The sequence below is a fragment of the Bubalus kerabau genome, chromosome 4 (genome assembly GCF_029407905.1).
Source record: "Bubalus kerabau isolate K-KA32 ecotype Philippines breed swamp buffalo chromosome 4, PCC_UOA_SB_1v2, whole genome shotgun sequence".
Classification (NCBI taxonomy): domain Eukaryota; kingdom Metazoa; phylum Chordata; class Mammalia; order Artiodactyla; family Bovidae; genus Bubalus; species Bubalus kerabau.
Window position 1 is genome coordinate 8,770,634 of NC_073627.1, and position 23,240 is coordinate 8,793,873.

At 52.5% G+C, this 23,240-nt stretch overlaps 1 protein-coding gene across 3 annotated transcripts in view; it reads right to left on the reverse strand.

Moving 5' to 3' along the window:
• Positions 1-1,987: 1,987 nt before the first annotated feature.
• Positions 1,988-23,240, reverse strand: part of RNF157 (ring finger protein 157) — a 74,851-nt gene continuing 53,598 nt past the window's right edge. For 2 of the 3 annotated variants that reach the window (XM_055575188.1, XM_055575190.1), the window contains 11 exons: positions 21,806-21,877; positions 20,781-20,940; positions 20,542-20,654; positions 18,206-18,444; positions 17,151-17,259; positions 15,665-15,776; positions 14,876-15,063; positions 14,530-14,595; positions 13,652-13,700; positions 10,976-11,086; positions 1,988-4,960 (listed from right to left, as the gene is read on the reverse strand). In XM_055575188.1, coding sequence (XP_055431163.1) covers positions 4,839-4,960; positions 10,976-11,086; positions 13,652-13,700; positions 14,530-14,595; positions 14,876-15,063; positions 15,665-15,776; positions 17,151-17,259; positions 18,206-18,444; positions 20,542-20,654; positions 20,781-20,940; positions 21,806-21,877 — 1,341 coding nt within the window. In that variant the 3' untranslated portion in view covers positions 1,988-4,838. Of the gene's footprint in view, positions 4,961-6,983; positions 7,025-10,975; positions 11,087-13,651; positions 13,701-14,529; positions 14,596-14,875; positions 15,064-15,664; positions 15,777-17,150; positions 17,260-18,205; positions 18,445-20,541; positions 20,655-20,780; positions 20,941-21,805; positions 21,878-23,240 lie in introns of all 3 variants that reach the window. The other variant, XM_055575189.1, reaches the window with a different exon arrangement.

The following is a 23,240-nucleotide window of genomic DNA, read 5'->3' on the forward strand; positions in this document are numbered from 1 at the left end:
GCGGTCAACATCCACGAGCCGAGCCGAGGGTGTCCGGCCGAGCTCTCTGGCCCGCTGACGCCCGCGGCTCGAGTTACACAGTCTCTCGGAAGACCGCTTCCATCCCGCGACCCGGGGGTCGCTTCCTCCGAATGGAGTGAGGTGCCTGCGGGGACCATAGCGGGAACTGAGCCCTCTTCCCCTACCTCCGACGAGAGAGTGTGCGCAAGGAGTTGGGGGGGGGGCTCCTCTAAAATTGTCCCCGCAGCTGGGGAGGATCTTTTACTGCCTTGGTCTGGGAAACAGAAGCTGTGCCCGGTGGTCCAACCTCCGCAGGGTCCGCCTGGCTCTTCCTCTTTGATGTTTTAGAGGAGACTTAATTAGCCAAACGAGGGAAGAGTGTAAGGGACATCCGAAGCCATTCTCTTCTCCCTAAGAGTGGGATATCAAGCCCTCTCCCCTCCCTCCATAACAAATGGAAACGGGGCGAGGGAGCCCAGGAGGGCAGTATCTTTGAAAAGGGCTGTTAGGATGAGGGAGCAAGGGGAAGGAAGGAAGGAAACAGGATAGAGAGTTGTAGGGATGCGGGAAGTGAGTGTCCCCCAAACTTCTCTGATGTCGTCCCCCGGGCCCGCCACTTACAGACGCCCTCCCTTTCCGCGGCCTGCAGACTACCCCGTCCCTTACCTGACTCAGAGCGCAGCACGGGCCAAAGGAATGTTCTGGAAGAAGTTCCTCCCACTCCCTGCGGCTCTCTGACACCCCACCCCCAGCTCGATGGCCCAGCCAGCAGTCCTTGTCGCCCCCACGCCCGACGGCGCCTCTCTGAACGCCAGAGGCCGGGGGACCGGCATTAAGTAGCAGCTCCGAAGGCTTCTCCTGCTGCTATGGCGACGCTCCGCCCCTATAAACAGCTTCCGCTTCTACCATTGGTCAGTGTGTCTCCAAGGGGACCGCAGGTTCTTAACACTCTCTCTGGCGGTAACTCTCTTCGAACTCCCTCCTCCTGCCGCCTTCTCCCGCGCCACGCAGCCCCCTACCCGCCACCCGGTCCCGGCTCCAAACATTCCCGCGCAAGGGCCCCGCGCAGGGTTCGGAGAGGCGCGCGGTTCGGCGCTCCAGCCGGCGCCCCGGGAGAGCCGTCCGCTGCGGGCACCTCACTCCCGCCCTACCCCCACCCCCCCACCCCACAACCTTCCCGTCTGGGCTGCTCTGAGGTGTAGACGGCTCCTGGGACGCAGCCTGGGGCGCGGAGACCAAGGCTGGGAGCGGCTTAGACTCGGGGACCGCGTGCTTGGGGTTTTCCTTTCCTCTCTGGGTTGTGAGTGGCACTTCCGCACGTTTCTGCGGCCTATCCCGGTCTCCCGACCCTGATTGTCGAGTGGTGCCCGCAGGCAGGTCTGACTCTCCGATGCCACCTGCCGCTTAGGTCCGCAGACGCCCCCATGGCAGGTAGGGTAATCATTCTTCCTGGTAAGCGCTCCCTCCCAACCCCATCCTCAGCAAGGTTCCCAGAAGTGGACATCCCAGGAGCTTCTTCGGAAGTGTCTCTCCCTCCCTTCCAGATAGTCGAGGAAGCTGAGTCACTGAGTGGTACCCAGAAAAGCCATGCCCTTGCCAAATTCTCCTACCAGAATCATTTGCTCCGTTAATTTCACTAGCCTTTAAGTGATGAGGACCAACAGCGGACTGTAGTCCCTTCTCCTCCCTACTCCCAGCCTCCCTCCAGTCACCAGCTTTCCTGCTCTTCAATTATTGAGCAGCTGCAGTTGGAAGTTCTCCGGTTTAAGGGCGGGGGGAGGGGGTGGGGGTTGGGGGGAGGGCTTGTTATCACGCCTTTGCACAGGAGCTGTGACCAGGCCAGCAGTCAACTCCCATCCAGGAACATGTCTTTCCCTATCCCTTGTCCTAGTTCACTCCTTCATATCCAGCTTGTCTTGAGGAAAAATAATAGAGTGCTGGAGAAAGTGAGAGAAACTTTCACAAATAAGCCAGTCCGCAGTTAACGGCTCTCCTTCCCTTGTCAACAGTTTTATTCATTTTTAAGAATCATGCAGCAATCCATAAATGTTGCATCCTTGACGTCCCCACTGTAGTGTGCCCACAAGTGTACTCCGGGGGGTGAGGGGTACACAGATGGTACAGATCCCACATACTAGGTGTGCAGATCCTAAAGCAAAGTGAGAAACCAGCATGCCGAGATCAGGTGGACAGGACACGAACTCTTCCCAGGTGAGATGGCTTACAGTGTGTGGATCTGTGTCCAGGCGATGCCCCAGCGTGGGCATGACCTCTGGGGGGATGGGACTGGGTAGGTGAAGGAAAAAGGGCTCCATGAGGAGGCCAGGGTCATGGCACCACTCAGAAGTGAGCTCACAGGTGAGTTCAGACCCGAGCAAGGCAGGAAGGAACCGCAAACTCAGGGGAGTCTGTGGCTTCGTGGGAGAAGCCAGGCCCTGTCACAGGTTCTCTGGGTCACCTGCTTACAACATGATGGTCTCCAGATGATGGCTGGGGCATTTGCCCTGTTCCCTGACCAGGCTGAAGACCAGCCTGTCTGGATGAGCTATTTCTAGGAATCTTTTTCCCCCCCCTTTGGTTGGACCATGTGGCATGCAGGGTCTTAGTTCCCAGACCAAGGATCGAACCTGCACCCCCTGCAGTGGAAGTGCAGAGTCTTAACCACTAGAGCACCAGGGAAAGTTCTACTTGCCAAAGAGCTAAATGAGAGCAGAGAGGTGGGGGGCTTGGGGAGAGAGCAGGAACTGTCTGAGAAACAGGCATGAAGAGCCATTTCTCACCCAGGTCAGTCTTGGTTATGGAGCCAAGGCCTTGAGGAATCTCTCTGGGCTTCTTCCTTGGAGAAGGCAGACCCTCCAGAAGGGGTGAAGACAATGGCTTCCTCTTAGGGTTCCTGGCCGCTGTGGCTACTGTTTACCTGCCTCTCCTTCATCTCAAGTAACAGCACATTGTGAATACTACCTGCCGGGAGAGCAGGTGGGTCTGAATGCCACCACCCCAGGCTCAGGGAGGTCCCATTCCCTAATGTTTCTGGGGCTCAAACTTCAGGGAAATCAGTAAGTGGGGTTATTGCTCATATCTTAAATAAGATAGGGGCCATACGAATGTTTCGAGGAGAGAAAGAACATGAAGTGGGGCCTGAAACAGCAGAGTCTGCTGCAGGATTTCAGAGAAGGTGGACATGAGAAACTCAAGACAGAGGCAGAGGTTCCGGCTTGGCTTGTGTAGTGTCTGTTGGGACTACAGGCCTCCCCATCCCCCAGAGCAGGATGGGACCCACAGCCACCAGTGTGCGGGCCACCACCCGCCTGGCATCGCCAGGAAACTACACAGAAGCTTTGAAAGGTCCCCTGGGCACTGAGCTTGCCTTGAGGCCTTGGGGAGGACCTGAAAAGTTCTTCGAGGGCCACAATACCAACTATTAATTCAGGTCATTGCAGTGGACGTATCCTAGGGCTCTGTCAATCACACCTCTGCCTCACAAACTGTTGGATCCAGCTTTGCTTCCCAGTCTCAGGCTCCACTGAACAACAACCTCTTCCAAAAGCCGGCAGACAGCACATCTATCTGAGAGCCTGGAGAAACCCACTGACGACACCAGTGTTGAGACAGGAACAGCCAACAGCTTCCGGGCTGGCCTTGCTGTTTCAGGGTGTCAGTTGTATGTCCTACACGGGACTGGGGTGGGGTGGGGTGGACGTATGATTTGAACAATACCTCTAAATCTCTAATGAGCCTATGGAAGGCAGTACCTCCCCCATCAGGCTCACAGACCTGGGGGGAGGCAGGGGAGGACAGCGGGTCGTGGGGAAGCCCCCTGGACTGCCCCTGGCCCCAGCTCAGCCCTTTCCCCAACTTCCTTTGGGGCTCCTGGGCACCAGTTGAGAATCACCGCTCCACCCCCTCTCTCAATCTGTTTCTTCAACTATTTAAGAAAAGGGGGTGGAGATGGCTACAGTGGGGATAAGAAGGCCACTTGACAGGGTGGTAGTGATGAAACGTGATACCACACGACAGCTCCTAACACGTGCCTGGCACAGAGAAGGGGTCAAACTGTTTTTGCGGTGTCACCTTAGGATGGAGTCCCAGGCCTTCTTGAGTGCACCTGATCATAAATAACCCTCCGGAGGGGAGCCACGTAACTAAGGGATTCTCAGATTCAAGCATGATTTAGCCTCCTTCCTAAGCAGACAGACACATGAGGCACTGCCTCTGCCATCAGAAAGAAGAAAGAACTGTTTTCCCAACCAACATTCCAGTGGTTGCCACTGTTTCCTGTCCTGGAGAAAGGAGCTCCTAACACTTTCTGAGGGGGAACTCCGCTTCTAGTGCAATATGGCTTTCCCTTTTCGCAGGAGTCATCCCCCAACCCCCCACCCCGAACTGGAGGTTTCAGATTGGTCATGATGTCCCAGAGACCAGAAAACGCCAGGTGTTTGTAAGGAAGTCACGCAAACTCCGAGTCCTCTTGGTCTACCCGCCTAAGGAGACAAAGATGCACGAGAAACAAGTGGTCCACGGGCCTCAGCTCCACCTGAAGGTCAAGATTTGGTGGAAACGTTTGCAAAAAGTCTCTGCAGAGGGTCTCAGGAGCTGCAGTTCATCCCGTGGCTTTAGCCCTCAAGGAGCAAGGAGGCTTCTGGTCCCTTCTGAGAGGGGAAGGATCACGACTGCAGAAGGCTGGGAGAAGGAGCAGGTGCCCTCAAGCATCCAGCTTCCACGTGGGTCTAAAGAGTCTCCACGTGTCTTGCTGAGGATGCCCAGCAGGTCAGCGGTGCAGTGAGGCCAGGAAGGGATGCGAGGACAGGAGGGGGGCCCTGGCACACAGGCCGCGGTTCTCAGACGGCCAGAGGCCCCCACACGCAGGGCCTGTCCTCGGGGTCCTCCAGGCTTCCAGAGGACAAGCGCCGGCGCTGCGTGTTCCGACGACTTACCACGTTGTCATCGGCCTGCCAGGCACCTGAGAAGAGAAAAGCAAGGTTACTCGAGCTGGACCTCCAAATCGGTCCAGATGGTGTCCCCAGCAGGGCAGCCTGGGAGTTCAGCACAAAAACTGGCAGGCTGCCCATGACTTGGAGCTCCCACGGTGTGCCAACCACAGCACGTGAGGAATCAGGAGCAGTGGTGCCCACTGGGTCAGGGACAGTCACGGACACTGGGGCCCACAATGGCGGGACACATGGGATGGTCCCTGTTTTCTGGGACCTTGCCCTAGGACCCACATTTGTATCTTTATTTGGTCTTAAAGTTTGCTCAGTGTTACTGCGGACAAGGAAAAGAAACTGGGTCTAGCTGAGATTTTCGTGAAGCAGGAGGAAGTGGAAGGGAGGGAGAAGAATGTGTTAATTTGGGCCCAGAGTTGACATTTGCTGTGGGGGCCAGGGTGGAGCAGGAAGTGCTTGGCTGCCCAGAGGGTGCCAGGGACTGAATGGCATGGGAGAGGACAGTGCAATAGCCATTTCTCTCTTTCTGCACCCAAACAGCCCGCTGAGGTTTGCTATCAGCTGGTGCCATCAAGCCCAGGAGATGTTAGCCCCAGAGCCGTGGGGTCCCGTGAGCACCATCCTCTAAACTCATCGTCCTGTCCCCAGTTCACGGCTCCTGCTTGAGAAGCACCGGCTGCCCACGCTGGGAACGCCCACACCCCTGGACTGGGGCTTCTCTCTCCTTTGTGCTGTGTATCCAGTCACGACCTCTGGCTTGTTCACCCTCTGCCGCTGTTTAGTCGCGAAATCATGTCCGAGTCGTTGCGACCCCAGACACTGTAGCCGCCAGGCTCCTCTGTCCATGGAATTTTCAGACAAGAATATTGGGGCGGGTTGCCATTTCCCTCTCCAGGGGATCTTTCCAACCCAGGGATCATCGAACCCAGGTCTCCCATTTGGCAGGAAGGATTCTTTACCGCTGAGCCACAAAGCAAGTGCTGTTCACTCTCTAGTCATGTCTAAATCTTTAAGTCAGAAAACTGGGTACACCCCCAACTTGTAACATACTGTGTGACCCTGGGCAGGTCATTGTACTTGGGAGTTCCAGTTTTCCCGTCTATCAGATGGAAATGAGAACTTAGCCCCCAGAGTTGCTGGGAGAGGTAAGCAAGGTGACACGGCAGAGTGCTGAGCAGGGTGCCTGACTCTTAGAATGTGCTCGACAACCAGGCCCGCCCCCAGCCTTGTTCAGGTTCATCTCCCCCCAGCATTCCTCCAGCCCACAAAATGGCTCCATCTATTCATTCCCTCCAGTGCAGCGAGAAACTCCTTCCAGGGGAGAGGAGGAAGCCCTAACCCCCTGGGGTTGGGGAAAGCCATCCAACCTCTGGCCTGAGAACCTCTGAGCCGCCTCTCCCAGCCTGTCCCACACGGCCCCCCAGCCAAAGAGGGTCCAGCGTGTGCCGACTTGCTCCCCCACGGCCTGCACTGCCCCCCTCCTCATGCCATGAAAATCGCTGAATCCTTGAATTCCTCCATTGCACTGTGACCTTCTCCTGGGCAGAGCCAAGAGGCACACCCGGCCCAGCAGGGGGCTCATTCAGAGGACAGAGCCCGTGACCCTGGACTGGGGGCCTGAGGCTCAGTATATTCTCCTGTTGATGGAGGCCACTCATGAGGGTCTGGGGTCAGCCTTCGGTTAGGCCAGCCCAAGACAGGAAACCCTTTAATGGCAGAAACACTAGGATTAAGTGGGTAGAAACTGAGTGTTTCGCATAAATGTCCTGGTGTGATCATCCATCCTAAACCTCTGATATTACCCTGCAGAGGTGGACCCTGGGCCAAAGGAGTCCGTGGGACAGAGAACTGTTAGGTATCTCTCGCAGCCAGACAGAATGTGGGGGTCCCTATTCCCTGGGGGCACCACAGTCTGGTACCCTCTAAGGATGGCCCTCTAAGTGTGACGGCATGACAAGTAAGCCAGATCGCCCTTCTAAGTTAAGAACCCCCAGAGAGAGTGAGTTGTTGTTCAAGTATATAATTTGGTAGAACTCATACCTATTCCTCAATATTTAGGGGGCAGGACTCCGGAACGGCGGCTGTTTGGTGGGAAAGACCAAAAGCAAATGGTAAACGAGAGAGAAGACACACAGACACACACGCACGTACAAAGTCAAACGCCTCCACTACGCGGCTTCTACCACCGGCTGCCAGGTCTGAATGCCTGAGTCCTTGCTAGCAACGCCACTGGTCCAGTTCCTGAGCCAGGGCGCACACGTAGCTCCTTCTGAAACACCTCAAGACTCAGACCTGAAGCCTCTGTGCTCCTGGGCTTCGTGACAGTACCCTTTCTGCTCAAAAGGGCCCCTGCTGGACCCATGGCCAAACCCTGCTGCTGCTCGGCTCCTCCTGTTCAGAGGGTGAGCCTGGGTGCAGCAGGTAAGCCATTGTGTCCAGCCCTCAGCCAGAAAAGGGAGCCAGGAGATTCAGGATCTTTCAGCAGGGGTAGAAAAAGGTGCTTCTCGCTCAATTCCATCCTGGGGACTCAGAAATGGGAGAGTGGAGAGACCTCTAGAGGCAGATTTGAGAAGCACATCCAGGGTGCTTTTGCACACCCCTTCCTGTCTCTGCACGTGTTAGTCAGTCACACCCAACTCTTTTCGAGCCCATGGACTGTAGTCCACCAGGCTCCTCTGTCCATGGAATTCTCTGGGCAAGGATACTGAAGTCGGTTGACATTCCCTTCTCCGGGGGATCTTCCCAACCCAGGGATCGAACTCCAGTCTCCTGCATTGTAGGCAGATTCCTTCCTGTCTGAGCCATCTTCCTGTCTCTGCCCAGCCACTAATTAAATGCAAGGGCTGTAACAGCTCCGACCATTCTGTAGAGTCTCTCCAGGAAAAGAGGATGTTCATTTCAATTTTTCCTTAGTATCTGGGAAGTGTAACCCTTGCTAGTATTGTCTTAGTCTTGGGTTATTTCAGGTCTCCATAAGTACTTGTTTTCTTTTTTTCTGGTCATGCTGCACCGTTTGGGGGATCTTCGTTCTCTAGTCAGGGATCGAACCTGGGCCATGGAAGTAAAAGTGCCAAGTCCTAACTACTGGACTGCCAGGGGATTCCCTCCATAAGTATTTTACATCTCCTTGGTGATACCCACTCCTGTACAATGCAGTCATTTAAAAACATTTGTATTTCCACTAAACCAAATTATCCTTGCTTTTCCCTATCACTCCCCAGAGCCTTTGCACAGAACTGTCACCAGTCCCCTGACTACTATCCTGCCACCTGTGTGATATGCCATCATGTTCCTTGCAACCACATCTGCCTAGCACGCATTCTAATCTGCTCACCACCTACCCCTCTCAACTCAGATTTCCTCCCTTTGGGAATCTTTCAGAACAACCTCAGAATATACCAATATTCTCACACCCCGCTTTAGTTTTAGGGTCCAAGAAGATCCAGAAGCTTCTTAGAGAAAGAGGGGCTGGATTGAAACAGATACTCTCTGAGCATCACTCCCACATGGGTGACAAGAGTGGGGAGGATGGGGATGTAGTGGTCCTCGCCACCAGCTAGGGATCCTGGCAGAGCACGTGTGTGGCTGGGGGCAGTGGGCCATGGGATGTTCCCCGGGCTCTGCTGCTTGTGGGCCCTCCGTGAGGGGACTGACATCCTTGTAGAGAGGGAGACCGAGTGCCTGAGAAGCTGTCCTGGTGGCCACGCCAGCCTGCAGTACCTCAGCCATAGGATGGAACTCCAAACTTCCAGCTGAGTGTGACGAAGCCTGTCTATTCCATGGGACCTACCAAAGTGGGTACTTTTGTCATTAACCCGACAGATCCTTCCAGAGAGTTCCCCAGCACTTTGGTACCAGTGTGATGCTAACAGTGGAACTGGAGAAACATTTACTGAGAGAGCAGATGCACTTGCCCTCTCCCACGAGAGCCTTTGAGACCTCTGGGTGAGGCTGCGTAGGGACCCCCTCGAGCACATGCCTGGGCCCAGAGCAGCCACCCCAGGCATGTGCTTTCACATCTGGCCTGAATGGTGAACTTGGTTTAATCTGAGAATGGCTGGCTCCCAAGATCACCATAACGAATCCCAGGTCTCACCCCGCTCCTGCAAGCCCAGAGTGGAATAAAGATCCACCAGCATGCTGGCCAGAGGGCGGTAGGGAGAGGAAGAAGCAGACAGAATGGGATCAGTTTCCACCAGCACGGTCGGCTGAAACAATCCCCACCCTCTGCCAAAAAATGAGAGTGGGAAGGGGGGTCCCCGGGGGGAGGCAAGAACCTAGATTTCTCTTAAAGCCCAGTGGGCACAGCTGCTACAGACACAGGGCAGAGTGAGGGGATGTCATCTTCCCCAGAGTGAAAGTGTTAAATCACTCAGTCATGTTTGACTGTTTGTGATCCCATGGACTCGCCAGGCTCCTCTGTCCATGGGATTCTCCAGGCAACAATACTGGAGTGGGTAAACCATGCCCTTCTCCGGGGGATCTTCCCGACCCAGGGATCGAACCTGGGTCTCCTGCATTGTGGGCAGATTCTTTACCATCTGAGCCACCAGGGAACCCCTGGTCATCTTCCCCAACTACTGACCAAAACAAATTCTTCCCGTAACCTTTGCCCCGGACGCATCCACACTTTTGTGGAACAGGGATTCATCTATTCTCACAATTTTTCTTTTTCCTTGAAAAAATCCCAGCATGTGGAATATAGGCCCTTGACAGTTAAAAACGGAAGCCCCAGCGAGAGCCCCTTGGGTGTGCGCACGCCCAGCAGGCTCGGGGCATGAGTGAACATGAACTTTCACAGAGTCTGGATAACATAAATGAGTTTCAAAATAAACAAACCGGACAGACAGACTTACAAATTTGGCAAAAAGACATGAGAAACACATGGACAGACAGAAGCCAGGTAAGGAGCGGGAAGGCAGGAATGAAGTGGACCCTGGGCCCAGACGCTCCTGGCACAGACTTGGCAGGGTCAGCGCTAAGTGGGGAGGTGTCTCTGGGAATTATGGCTTCCCCTGCCGCAAGCCTGCGCAGGGCCAGAGGGGTGAGGACCCGGGTCTTCCGCAGGCTGATGGAGAGTGGCAACCACAGGAGGCTGTCCCTCCAGCCCCTAGCCATGTCGCCAAGCTAGTAAAGCACTGGACCCACGACAAAGACGTGGCTGTCCTGAAGCGAAGGAAGTCTTCGTTTCAGGGCACTTTAAAAGATTACAGAACCACGCAACGTGAAGGCAATCTCTGCCGTGAACCCAGGAGAGGCAATTTCGACCTAGTTCACTGGGCAAGATGTGGCTTTAGAGGCCTGCTGGTGGGGCCCTTGGTAAGCAAGGAGCAGAGGGACCTCAGTGCCTGGAGTGTGACCGACAGGTGGGCTTCTCTGTGAGAATGTATCCCAGATTCAGTTTAGCATCGTGGGAACACGTCAGGGGCACCCTGATGGCCCTGGGAGAGGGCCAATTGAGTTACGGCTCCAGGGAGAGGAGGCACCCTCCACCCCCGATCTCTCCTCTGGGATCCACGTCCAGTGAGCATAAGGCAACTGGTGGTCACCCAGGCTCTGGGTCACAGAGCCACTCGCTCATCTATGAAACACTGTCTCTCAAATTCCTCTCTGATCCTAACGATCCACGCTCCTCTGGGGAGTTGTAAGTTCCCTTTTCAAGGGCTCAGGGCTCTCTGAGACTTTCTCACAGAGGTGATGTCTGCCTCCCACGCTACTGATAGAAGCAAGACGTGGCTCCCTGCCACGGGATCTGTAAGACTGTGATGCATGCGCCCCGTCAGGACAAATCGGAAGAAATGGGAGGGATTTTTGCCCCTTTTCTTCCTGCCTTAACAGTCTCGCTCAGAGCAGGGGTCTCTCTTTGCTCAAGGACTCTCCTTTCAGCAACTGGCTTCCAGCATCTTAGCAAAGCCCATGCCTTCTTGCACGAACTCCAGGGCAGGAGGTGGGTGTCTCAGGGTGCGAGCAGGGGTGCGAGCAGGGGAGGGAGCGTCTCCCACCAAGTTCATGTTCAGCAGACTGCCACTCACCGGGTAAGCAGGCCTCAGAGCACAGCTTATTGTCCAGTGCTTTCAGGCTGGCGAGGTCAAGGTCATTGTTATTGTCACACTCCATACCTAGAAATGCGCATGTCCTCTGGCCTGTAACGGAGTTAAGGCAGTTAGAGAGGGGCTGGCTGTGTTTTTCCTCTGCTTTGCTGTCCTTAAAATAAAAATCTTAAAGATGGAGACAAAAAAAAAAATCATATCATATGTTAAAAAAAAAAAAAAAAGACAGTAATTAAGTGGGTAAAGAGTGGACAAAAAAGGAATTAACTTGTTTGTGTTCTCCTGTCCTGCTGTTTCTTTAACAGGCTCCTTTCCAGCCTTTGTTCCTGGGAAGTCAGACCCTGGGGAGGGCTGCAGGATGTGGGCCCAGGCCCTGAGCAGGACTAAGTCAGGCTGGGAAGAGCTGGGGGGAGCCACCGGGGAAGCGACTCCGCCTCTGGCCCGTGACTGTGGGTTTGTATAGGGTGTGTTTATGACCACAAGGCTCTGCGAAATGACTAATACATAAAACAGCAATTAAAGCTCTTCGGTTCCACAATTTTGCCCATCAAATCAAAGAATCGCTTAGTTCACAAAATTACAATTTATTTTCTGATGAGGCTTAATTTGTTGTTCTGAGTATGTTTTAAGGCAGCAGTCCCCAACCTTTTCACCACCAGGGACTGGTTTCCCAGAAGACAGTTTTTCCACATACCAGAGGGTGGTGGGGGATGGTTTCAGGATGAATCAAGCTCATTACATTTATCATGCACTTTATTTCTATTATGATTACATCAGCTGCACCTCAGATCATTAGGCATTAGATGCTGGAAGTTGGGGACCCCTGTTCTAAGGGATTGACTGGAAACCTACAGTCATGTAAGATGGGGACAGTTTTAGATGTTATTTTTTTTCAAGACTCTCCCCCCTTTTTTTGTTCCTGGTGGAAGGGAGAGGAAGAAACATACAGCTACCGTGCTGGGCTCTGGAATGTCAGGCAGAAACCACTTGCTGCCCTGCACTTTCCAGAAGCTAATATTAACTGCCAGGACGACAATCACAATGCGGGGAACTCAACCCTCAAGACATCAACTGCAGCGCCCAAACCCCGCTCTGGCACGGAGGCGCAGTCTGGTTCTCCATGCTCCTCCTCCCCGGCTCCCCGGCCAGGTGGGAGTGGTCCGGTGTGCGTGGGCCTCCCCCCGGGCACCCCACCCCTGGCAACGGCCAGCACCAAAGCAGAAGCGTCCAGCGTGACACCTGCGTCCAGGCTGGGATCCGGGTCTGCTTTGGAGGTCGCCCTTCTGCAGAGGTGCCTCAGAGCGGCGGAGGGAAGAGACACCGCTTCCTGGGCCGCGGGGTCCTCCCCTCCCAGGTGGGAGTCCCAGCCCCGCCGGATCCTGCTTCCCTGCTCTGCCTGTAGGTCCTCTCTAGGCTTACTAGAAACAAAATTCTTCCCCCTGAAGATATGATTGACCTTATTTACTAAACAGAAATAGAGTCGCAGATGTAGAAAGTAAACTTATGGTTGGGAGGGGGAAGAGGAGGAGGGCTAAACTGCGAGATTGGGATTGACATACACACACTGCTATATGTAAAACAGCTAATAAGGGCCTGCTGTATAGGACAGGACACTCTACTCATACTGGGTAATGACCTATGTGGGAAAAGAATCTAAAAAAGAGTGGTTGTACCTATATGTATGTATGTATATAATAAAATATTATACATAATACCTACAATATTATATATTGTATATATATATAATGGATTCATTTTGCCATATAGCAGAAACTAACACATTGTAAACTACTCCAACTGAGAAAAAAAAAAACATATAATTGAGGCCTGCTACTGCTGCTAAGTCACTTTAGTCGTGTCCAACTCTGTGAGACCCCATAGATGGCAGCCCACCAGGCTTCCCCATCCCTGGGATTCTCCAGGCAAGAACACTGGAGTGGGTTGCCATTTCCTTCTCCAATGCATGAAAGGGAAAAGTGAAAGTGAAGTCGCTCAGTCATGTCCGACTCCTAGCGACCCCATGGACTGCAGCCTACCAGGCCCCTCCATCCATGGGATTTTCCAGGGAAGAGTACTGGAGTGGGGTGCCATTGCCTTCTCCGAATTGAGGCCTGAATGACAGTAAAGAGAGTCTGCCCCGTAGCCTACAGAACACTGGCCTGCCCTGAGCTGCCAAAGTCTCTGCTGCAGCCTTCTCTGTGCCCGCTGCTGCTAAGGCCCCGCTGCTGCTCTAACGACAGCCCTTTCCTTCACTAAAGCAAAACCAGACCTGCTGCCTGCAGTCCTTCCCACCAAGCGATGGAAACTGCCCTCTGCTCCTGCTGCAGCTCAGCTCCAGGGCTGCCCGACCAGCTTCATGAGACTCAGCTGAGAAGCTGAAGCAGGAAGGAAGGTGAAGGGAGTTGCCCAAGAAGCTTCAGAATCTACTCCACGTAGATGGAGAACCACCTGAATGATATCTTCTGCAGCCTTGGCTCGGGGGTCTGGAAAAAGCTGGGAAGGCCACTGAGGTCCTCGGATACCCTGCTGGATTTTTGCTGTTTCATCAAGCAAATTTTTGCTGTTCCACCCAGTCACACCAGTGCCCCTTTCTGTACCGTTTAGCGAATACCCAGGAAAGAAATGTGGTAACAGGGAACCAAAGACCAGGCCTTTTACCATCTTCCTGTGTGGGTGATGTGTCCTCTTCCTCTAGAACATCGTTCCCCTAGGACGGAAGGAAGGCGCTATGAGTCCAGAAAGCAGTGACACGAGTGTACCGAGTGGCTGAAAACAGCGCTAACCACCCTCCTGGTCTCGGTGCGTTTCCCGTCCACGTGAGACGGCTCGGAGGCCCAGCAGAGGCAGATTTTGCCTGGCGAGACAGGATCAGCTTGTAGGGACCAGGTCTGAGGCACATTACAGACAGATCCTAGGACTCTCAAGAATAGCCTAGGTAATAGTTTAGCTCACACTGTCTCTCTAAGGTGGATGTCAAAGTTGTGCATTGAAAAAGCAAACTGTGAGATCAAAGCACTTTCAGAAATTCCTTAGGATCCCAAACCTTTTCCAGATATGCCTTTGAGAACTTGTGGCTCAAAAAAAAGTTCCGGAGGCCTCACTGTGAGCCAAGTGCTCCTATACGGCCCCACAGCTGGGTCTGAGCACTTCTCATGCTGAATTACAATCCTGACTCCTCCACCGGATGGAGCTCCTGGATGGGTAGAGTGGGTGACAGGCAGGCAAAAGCCACGTCACGTGGTCGGTGTCCCCCAGGTGCCAGGAAGCACCCGTGAGCCGGCTGTCCCAGGTGAATACTAAGCGAATGGAGGACAAACACCCTCTCGAGGGTCTGGCCTGGAAGACTTCCCTCTAGAACTCTCTCCACTCCTGTTACACTGAGACCAGTGCCCTCGCTAATCGGGCAGTCCTTCGGCTCTGCACCCGTCTCTTAACAAGTTTCTTCCAGAACAGCTCCCATCCCATTCGCACCCTCTGCCGGCACCGAAGTCCCCTAGACTTCCCCGCACCACCACCGTCCTCCACCTGGCTATTACCTCTGCGTCCTGCTCCTCGGCGGCGAGGCCCATGAAGTTGCAGTCTGGAGATGCCGCAGGCGTCACCTGCAGAAAAGCAGCAAAAATCAAGGTGCAGACACCACCAGCTTACCTCCCCAGCTCGCCTGGCAGCCAGCCCAAACCAATCCTCAGGACAGAAGTGGTGCCAAACCAAAGATCAGATACGAGGGTGTCTTCGACTTAAGGACGCGGTACCCTGTTTTCTGGGCTCCCTTCCCGAGCACTGGGGGGGCTTTGTGATCGCCCTGGCAGACCCTGGATTGAGCTGCTTGGGATGAGCCTGCAGAACCAGAGCGGCGAGGGCCATCCCGCACCCGCCGCTTACCTCTTCTTCATCTGAGGGGGTCCTGCTGGCGGCCCGGGGGGAGGGGAGGGCCTCCCCCTCCTCTTCCGTGCCAGGGGCGATGTAGGAGCCGGACATGGAGGAGACGGTGTCGGTGCTGATCTGGGACTGCTGGCTCTGGGAGGACACCATGGACATGACCGACTGGGCCAGGCTGCTGCTGGCAGGGTCTTTGGAGACAGGAGTTGGGGAAGGGGGGAGGAGATGGATGTCAGACACAGCTGCCATGAGCCGACTGGGAGCAGGGTTCTCTCCCCACACCCGGGGGTCATGAGGACCATGGCAGCCTGGCCTTGCCCTCACCAAACAGGGTTTAGATTTAAGGTTTGCCAAGGTTTGGCTCCTTTATGCTTTAAGTTTAATTTTTTTCTTTTTGGCCACGCTGTGGGCCACGCAGGATCCTAGGTCCCCGACCAGGGATCAAACCTGAGCCCCCGGCATTGGAAGCTCGGAGTCTGAATCACTGGACCCCAGGCCAAGTCCTTATCCTTTACATTTTAGAGCTCTGAACTCAACCTCAGGAGTGAGGGATTTGCTTTTCCCTATTACGATGTTAAAAAAAACCTTACCACAGCAGGACTGGGAGCAAGATACCTGCCTTCCCCCTAGCTGGGTGGCAAGACCACCCTCTCATTTCAAGACACTGAGTCCCGCTTTCCTCTCAAGTCGGGCCCTACTTGGTGTGGCCTCTGAGGTATCACTTGGCTGCTTCCCCAGTCCATCCCGGAGGAAATACTAGAAGCGCTGTGGACTCCCGCCCTCCTCAGGTACCTTCTGGGGAGGAAATCGTGGAGGAGAGCGGGGTTCCCGTGCAGGACGACTGGTCAATAGCTCCTGACGATGACAGGGTCAGGTTCTCACTTTCTGGGGTGACACCACATTCCTGGGGAGAGGCAGAGTTGGACGGAAGGGGTCAGGGCAGGGGGCCCGGGCGAGGATGGTGGGGGGTGATGTGCGAGGCAGAGCCGGTTTCTCCTCTGTCATCACTCTCTGCAGCCCTGATCTGGGCTGGCTGGCTGTCTCCCTGGGGAGGTGCGAGCGCCTCCTGCCCGAGGCCCAGCACCTGCTGGAGCCACACAAAGACGGCAGCTCAGATGACCCAGGTCAGCTAGCAGCTGTGACACGGGAACACCCCAGGCTTCCCCAGGATTACAAACAGCTTTCCTTCTGAAGGGGAGGAACACAAAACCAGTCGAGGCCTTGGAGCCCCACTGGGCTTCTCCTCTGGGTTGCGGGGGTTGGTTCCAGATCGATGGATCTAACATAAACACCATCTCCCTCCCCAGCCCGCACAGGCCCCCCACCCCCACCCCGCCATCCGTCACCTGGGCTGGTAACCTCAGTCCACCCCGGGCAGATGCAAAGGTCGGTTGGTTCTCTCTCCTCCAGGCATTCTTTTCTTAAACTGTAGTTCAGGCATCCCCCCTGCCTAGCTCGGTCTGTCTCCTGCCTGATCCTTTCTGCACACCTCTGCTGGGGGGGCCTGGTGGGGCCAAGTTCCCGCTGTACCACTGGCCTGCTCAGGGCCCCCACTTCTGCTCTGTGCTCCACGTGTACCGTCCCTACGACCAGGAATGTTTCTCTCACCTTTCTCTTCAATGTCTGAGAAATTTTGCCCCCTGCAGTGGAGGTGCAGAGTCCTAACCACTTGACAGCCCGGGAATTATCCATGGACCACTTTTTTGTGTGTGTGGCCCATTTTAAAAGTCTTTATTGAATTTGTTACAATATTGTTTCTGTTTTATGTTTTGGGTTTTGGGCCACAAGGCAGGTGGAATCTTAGCTCCCTGACCAGGGATTGAACCTGCACCCCCTGCATTGGAAGGTGAAGTTGTAATCACTGGACCGCCAGGGAGGTCCCACCATGGGCCACTTTTTAAAGTGAGCATCCCTGCTCCTAGCCTCGACCCTCCCTTACCTAATCAGTGGTACCACCTGCCACATACACTTTGACTGTCTTTGACTGTCCTGCGTGTCCACCCCACCCCGACTGCCAAGCCTATAATAAGCACCACGAGGGCAGGACTTTAGTGTCTCTCCACTGCTGCTATTCTTAGCACAGAGGATCAAGCCTGGTCAGATACACAGACCCCATATTTTGTGGAAAGAATGAGTCTAGAGACACCTTTGCTGTGTCTCAGAGAGTGTTCAGAAGGTGTCTGATGAGTGAATGAGAACAGATGGACTGGAAGAGGCCGGCAGGCAGGAAGGAAAGGACCCAGAGTCCAAAACTGAACAAGGATGGCGAATATATTACCTCTCCGAGATGCTGGCCTGACGGTCTCTGAGACAGCTGCGTCTCAGATTCACTGCAGGAACGCTCATCGTCCTCTTCGGGCAGCACAGAAGAATTCTGGGAGATGGACCTGCATGAGGCCGGAGGGAGAAACAGCTGCAGCCAATGCCCACTTAAAGAATAGAACTTGCCTGCACCCCCATCAACTAGAAGTCAGAGGGCCATGGGGGGAACTGCAGGGAACTCACCTCGTAGGAAGGAGTAGAGACGTGGGAAAAGGCACCGAGGGGTCTGAGACCTCTTCTGGGTGTCAGAAAAATCTGAGTTTTCCCTTTTGCTCCTTCAAATAGTTGTGTCTGAACTTGGGGGAAACCACTGACATTTTTAGGGTTTCAGTATTTTCATCTGTAAAATACCCTCCTTTCTTCTTTCAGGGAAACTTATGACTTGTGCCTGTGCATGCATGCTCAGTCATGGCTGACTCTCTGCCACGCCATGGACTGTAAGCCCGCCCGGCTCCTCTGTCCCTGCAATTTTCTAGGCAAGAATACTGGAGTGGGTTGCCATTTCCTTCTCCAGGGAATCTTCCCCACTCAGGGATTGAACCCACGTCTCCTGCACTGCAGGCAGATTCTTTACCACCATGCCAGCTGGGAAGCTCCATGACTTGTGCCAAGGTGGATGTAAATACTTAAGAAATACAGATCACAAGGCTCCTTCAGTCCTCAGACTAAGTGACGCTCCCCAGGGAGGCTCCCATAGATGACCCTAATGATGTCATCTTCCCTATACCTTATACCCTCCTCCCGAAACAGAACTTGTAAGTTTTATCCGTCTGGATCTGCCTAAGGACCCATGTACCATCTTATTTTCCTCTCCTAAGGGATGGGATAACTCCCCCTCAGGCGTTGTTAGCCCAGGTCTCCAGTGAAATGAACAACTCTGGCAACAGCCCAGAGGGTCTACGCTGCCCCTGGGGCCCCGGTTTGGAGTTGAGCACGGAGGAGCGGAAGGATGGACCGAAAGCATCACGCCAAGGGCTCCAGGGCCAATGCCGTCGCTCGCCGCCTACTCACTTGGAGAGACTCTTTTTGAGCTTGAGTCCTTGGCTGCCGCAGTCGGAGAGGCGGTCGAGGGGGGAGAAGGTGCGGACGGGAGGCAGGTGGCCGTCGCTGCCGTAGGAAGGCAGCATTCCTGAGAAGTGTCGGTCTCCAAGCACGTGGAGCGGGGGGACCGCTGGGGATGGGGTGAGGGGCCCATTGAGGGCCTCCAGAAGAGACACCACCTCATAGCCTGGCGGAATATTCTCTGAGGACTAGGGGAATCAGAGACAGGTTGACAAATTGATTAGATACTTTTCATTTTATGGGAGGAGTGTGTTTCTTCCTCTACGGTGGAAAAATGCTTTCTTTTATATCTAGTCTGGGGGTTCTGCCAAGAAAAGCTTCTCTATTAGAGGCAGAAGAAAGAGAAAATATCAGAGAACCACATGTGCCGAGACTCTACTCATACATGAGCTTCGTCTTAATAATGTTTATTTTCTGATTATAATAGAAATATGTGTTCTTTACAGGAAATTTGGAAAACATCTAAAAATGGAAAGAAAGAAAAAAAGTAACTGAGTCACCCAATTGATAACTTTCGCCAGCCTTCTAGTGTATTTTCTTCCAATTTTTTCCCTCTGTACTGCTTACACAGTTGTGATCAATCTGTAAATAATAATTTTATACCAAGCTTATTTCACAGAACATAATATTTTCATTCACCTGTGTCCCTTTTCACAGATACCATACCTTTCCTAATTCTTCCCCTGGTGCTGGCTAGTTAATTGCATCCATCTCCTGCTGTAAGCAGCACTTTGATGAACATCTGTTCATTTATTATGCACACATCTCTTTTTTTCAGATCATTTTCTGGGTATTAAATTCTAAGACCTTAGATTACCAAGTCCAAAGATTCTTTTTTTTTTTTTTCGTCAATTATTAATTTTATTAAATCTTCACCCTATCACACACCTTTTTTCTTTTTATAAAGCCATTTTAAAATTTCATTTTATTTGTATTATTATTTTTTGGCTGTGCCGTGCAGCAGGCAGGATCTTAGTTCCACAACCAGATCAAACCAGCGGCTGCTGCATTGGAAGCACGGAGTCCTAACAACTGGACCACCAGGGAAATCCCTAAGTACAAATGTTTTTTAAGGCTCTTGATATATATAGCTGTTTGTTTTTTTTACAGTGAACTTTCTAAGTATACTCCTATAAGCAGGACAGAATACCTATTTTAATTGCTTCTTGGACAGCATGAGGTATCTTTAAAAAAGGAAGTTTCTTAATTCGAAAGGTGAAAAATGGTCTCTCATTTTAACCTGCATGTTGTTGATTTTTAATGTGGTTGACTTAAAATTTTAATGTGTTTGATCATTAACCAGCTATGTTTCCTGTTTTGAGAAATTTTTTTATATATATCTTTGCCCATTTATCTATTGTTTCATTCAGGTGAGTTATTCTAGAGATCCTAGCCTTTCGTTTGACTACATTTTGTTGTGCCTACATTTTTTTCTCTATAGGATTTATTGATTGTGTTTTAATTTGGGCCATCTTTTACATATCTAAAGTTTAAAGTTTCTTATGTGATAAAATCTACATGTTCTTTTTTTGGGTTGTTTTCAGGCTTAGAGTACCCATCTAGAGAACCCCCATCAATAGTCAACTGAAGACTCATCTGTAAAGTATTCTGGGTTTTTAAGGCTTGGTTTGCTTTGCCTTTAGGGTAGTTAACTAGTTCCTCCACCTGGAATTCATGATCTGATAAGGCGTGAAGTGCTAAACTAACTGATTTTTCTTCTCTAAATAGCTACCTAATCATTCCAGTACCACTTACTGAATAATTAATAATTAATTTCTTCCACTCACATATTAACCTAAAGACAAGACCTTCTAGTCTGTAACTACAAAGCTCGGAAGCTTTGCACCATCACTTACACTATGAGACCAAGGTGAATTATTTCATCTACTTGGCTCCTAGTATCTGAAGCCATGAAACGAGGTAAAGAAAAAGAGTCACCTTCTCTGAGGATTCAGATAAAAATAGTAAGTTGAATCTAAACCTCAAACAATCATCCTCTTGTTTCTGCCTGGGGGCGTTCCAGAACTGACCCCACCTCCGGAGTGAAACAGCAAGCCGCTGGCTCTAGTGATGGTAAATATTAACTGGACACTGAGTTCCCAAGGTGGCAAGGGGAGGTTTTAATGATCAGAACATCATTTTCCACTGCACTATAGGCTGGTTCTAACACAATGCGATCTCGGCCAGCTTACTCAATACTTCAGAGTGCCAAGATTCACTTACTTGCTGCCAAGCCACGTGAAGAAGGACAGAAGGTGGGGAAAAAAAAAAAAGGCCCAACTTACCGAATGCTCTTCTGAGTCGGACGTCTGGGATGAGAGGATAGGGTTGAAGCTGGCTGGGGACAGGGGGCCCAGTTTTTTCCTCATGGCTCGGATTTGGAGCAGTGCCCGGAAGGCTGTCAAGAGGGAAACAGGTCGTCAGGACATGGGGGAGTCAGGAGGGACTAGAGCCTCCACGGAAGCCAGCCCGGCTGGGAGAGGGGGGTGACCTGGGGGGCCCAGCGGGGCCTCGGGGGGCTTACGCAGTCGGCAGATGGGGCAGTTGTTGGCTTGGTAGCGCAGGGTGTCGGCGCACGTGTTACACAGGCAGAGGTGGCGACAGGGCAGGATCAGCGTGTCCCGCACGTCGGAGAGACACACCACGCACTCGGCACTGTTATCGCTAACCTCGTCCTCAGCGACCTGGCCGGGGGGCGGGCAGACAGCCAGTGTCACAAAGACTCTCATGACCATGGTTTATTTTATTATTCATCTGTTTGTTTCATGCGGATCAGTTTTAAAGTCTTCACTGAATCTGTTACTATAGGGCCTCTGTTTTTTTATTTTTATATTCTGGTTTTTTCACTGCAAGGCATGTGGGATCTTAGCCTCCTGACCAGGGATTGAACCTGCAACCCCTGTGTTGGCAGGCAAAGTCTCAACCGCTGGACCCCCAGAGAAATCCCCCATGATTTAGAAGGCAGCTTGCCTGCAGAGCTGAGACAAGTCCTGTGAACAGAATCTTGCACCTGCATTGAACTTCATGGTTTACCAAGTGCATGTGCATGCCCAGTTTCGCTTTCGGCAACTGTGTGTGCCAAGTTCCTCCTCTGGAGCTGAGATCTGGTGCTCTCCATCAGTCAGAGCTAAAGGAGCCCAGAAGGCCATACAGGGAAGGGGGCAGCGACGAACTGAGGGTCCAGGGAACTAGGTGAGCATAGCCCCGTAGAAGAACCCATCCAAACCAGCCCATTTTTTCATTTCCAAATTTAAATATAATTATAATCATCTGAAATGAGGAAGAAGAAATACCCTTCTAGGACCAGACAAACTTCAGAGTTTGGTGTGCTAAATTCCTAGATCCTGGCTGGATCAGAGACAGTCTCACCCTGCCTCCTGGGAAGAGGACATTCAGAACTGTGGATGGGGGACTTCCCTGGTGGTTCAGTAGTTAAGACTGTGCTTCGGTTGCAGCGGGTCAGGGTTTGATCCCTGGTAGGGGAACTAAGAGCCCATATCCTGCAGGGAAAGGCCAAAAAAAAAAAAAAGAACCATGGATGGAACTTGCCTTAGACTCTTGAGTGTTGTACTTGTTTTCAATCCCATAGATCTCCTGAAGGAGGTAGCTGACCCCATCCACCTGAAGAACAAATGGAAAAGTGCAAGGGCAGGCTGGTTCTAATGAAAGATAAAAGCGGGAACTTACACACCTCCACCATGAACCTCCTTCGGTAACCAAGGACTACAGATTCACAATGGAAACAATCGAAGGCCTGGACAAGCACAGGATGCCCTTATTTACTTACATGTTCTCTTTGGGAGGGGAAAGAAAATCTGAAGCTTAATTCACCCACTCTTTTGTCCAACAGGGAACACGAACATTCATAAATACAACAGAAATCCTTGTACTGTAGGTCACTATGACAGAGCCCAGAGACTAGGCAAAGGGTGGAGGACCACAGGTCAAAATAGATGCATTAGCTAGCTGTGGAATGAAAGCTGAGCTTAGACCGTATACAAAGGAAGGAATGGAAATGAGAAAGAAAGAGAAGAAATGGGCAAGGAAAAGGGGGGAAGGGAAAATGCAGACACTGAGAGAGAGCAGGCTCTGGAAGGAGGGCCGATTGCACCCCTCTCCGTCTACTGAGCCACCCCCATCACCAACAGGTGGGCAAAATTACCCGTTAGTCCTTCAAAGAGCTGACTCATTGGAAAAGACCCTGATACTGGGAAAGACTGAAGGTAGGAGGAAAAGGGCACGACAGAGGATGAGATGGTTGGAAGGCATCACTGACTCAGTGGACATGAGTTTGGGCAAACTCCGGGAGGCGGTGAAAGATAGGGAAGCCTGGCGTGCTGTAGTCCACGGGGTCGCAAAGAGTTGGATACGAACTTGGCAACTGAAAAACAAGTCCTGCCTCTTAAAACCCCCAACTTCAGGGCTTTCCTCATGGTCCAGTAGTTAGGACTCAGCGCTCTCACTTCTGGGGCCCAGGTTCAATCCCTGGTCAGGGAACTAAGATCTTGAATGCTGTGCAGCTTGGCCAAAAATTAAAACCCCAACTTCAAGGCCCAGTTCGACTCAGACAGCCTGAGCCACGTCTGCCAAAGCTGGCCCTTCCCTCGTTTCCTCATGCTTTCCTCATGCCAGTTCATTCCTCACTCCCCCTACCCCCAGTGATCCCCTCCCCGAAGGCCCAGTCCATTATCGATTGCACATTCTAGTCTCCAGTTAGACTAAGCCTGTTGCTGATGCCAATCGAGCGACAGGAGAAGGGATGAACCAACTCCCTTGCGGTACCCGAGCCTTTCCAGCCCATGCAGGCATCCTGGAGAACTAGGCCTCCCCGTGAGGCAACTCACGAGGCCCGGCCTTTCCAGGCAGCACCCCCGGGCTCAGGCTCTGTCATCTCCTCTGCCTCTCTTAAAACTTGCTTTAATGTAGTGATGATTCCGGGAAGGACATTATTAACAAATTCATACTAAGGTATTACTGACGACTA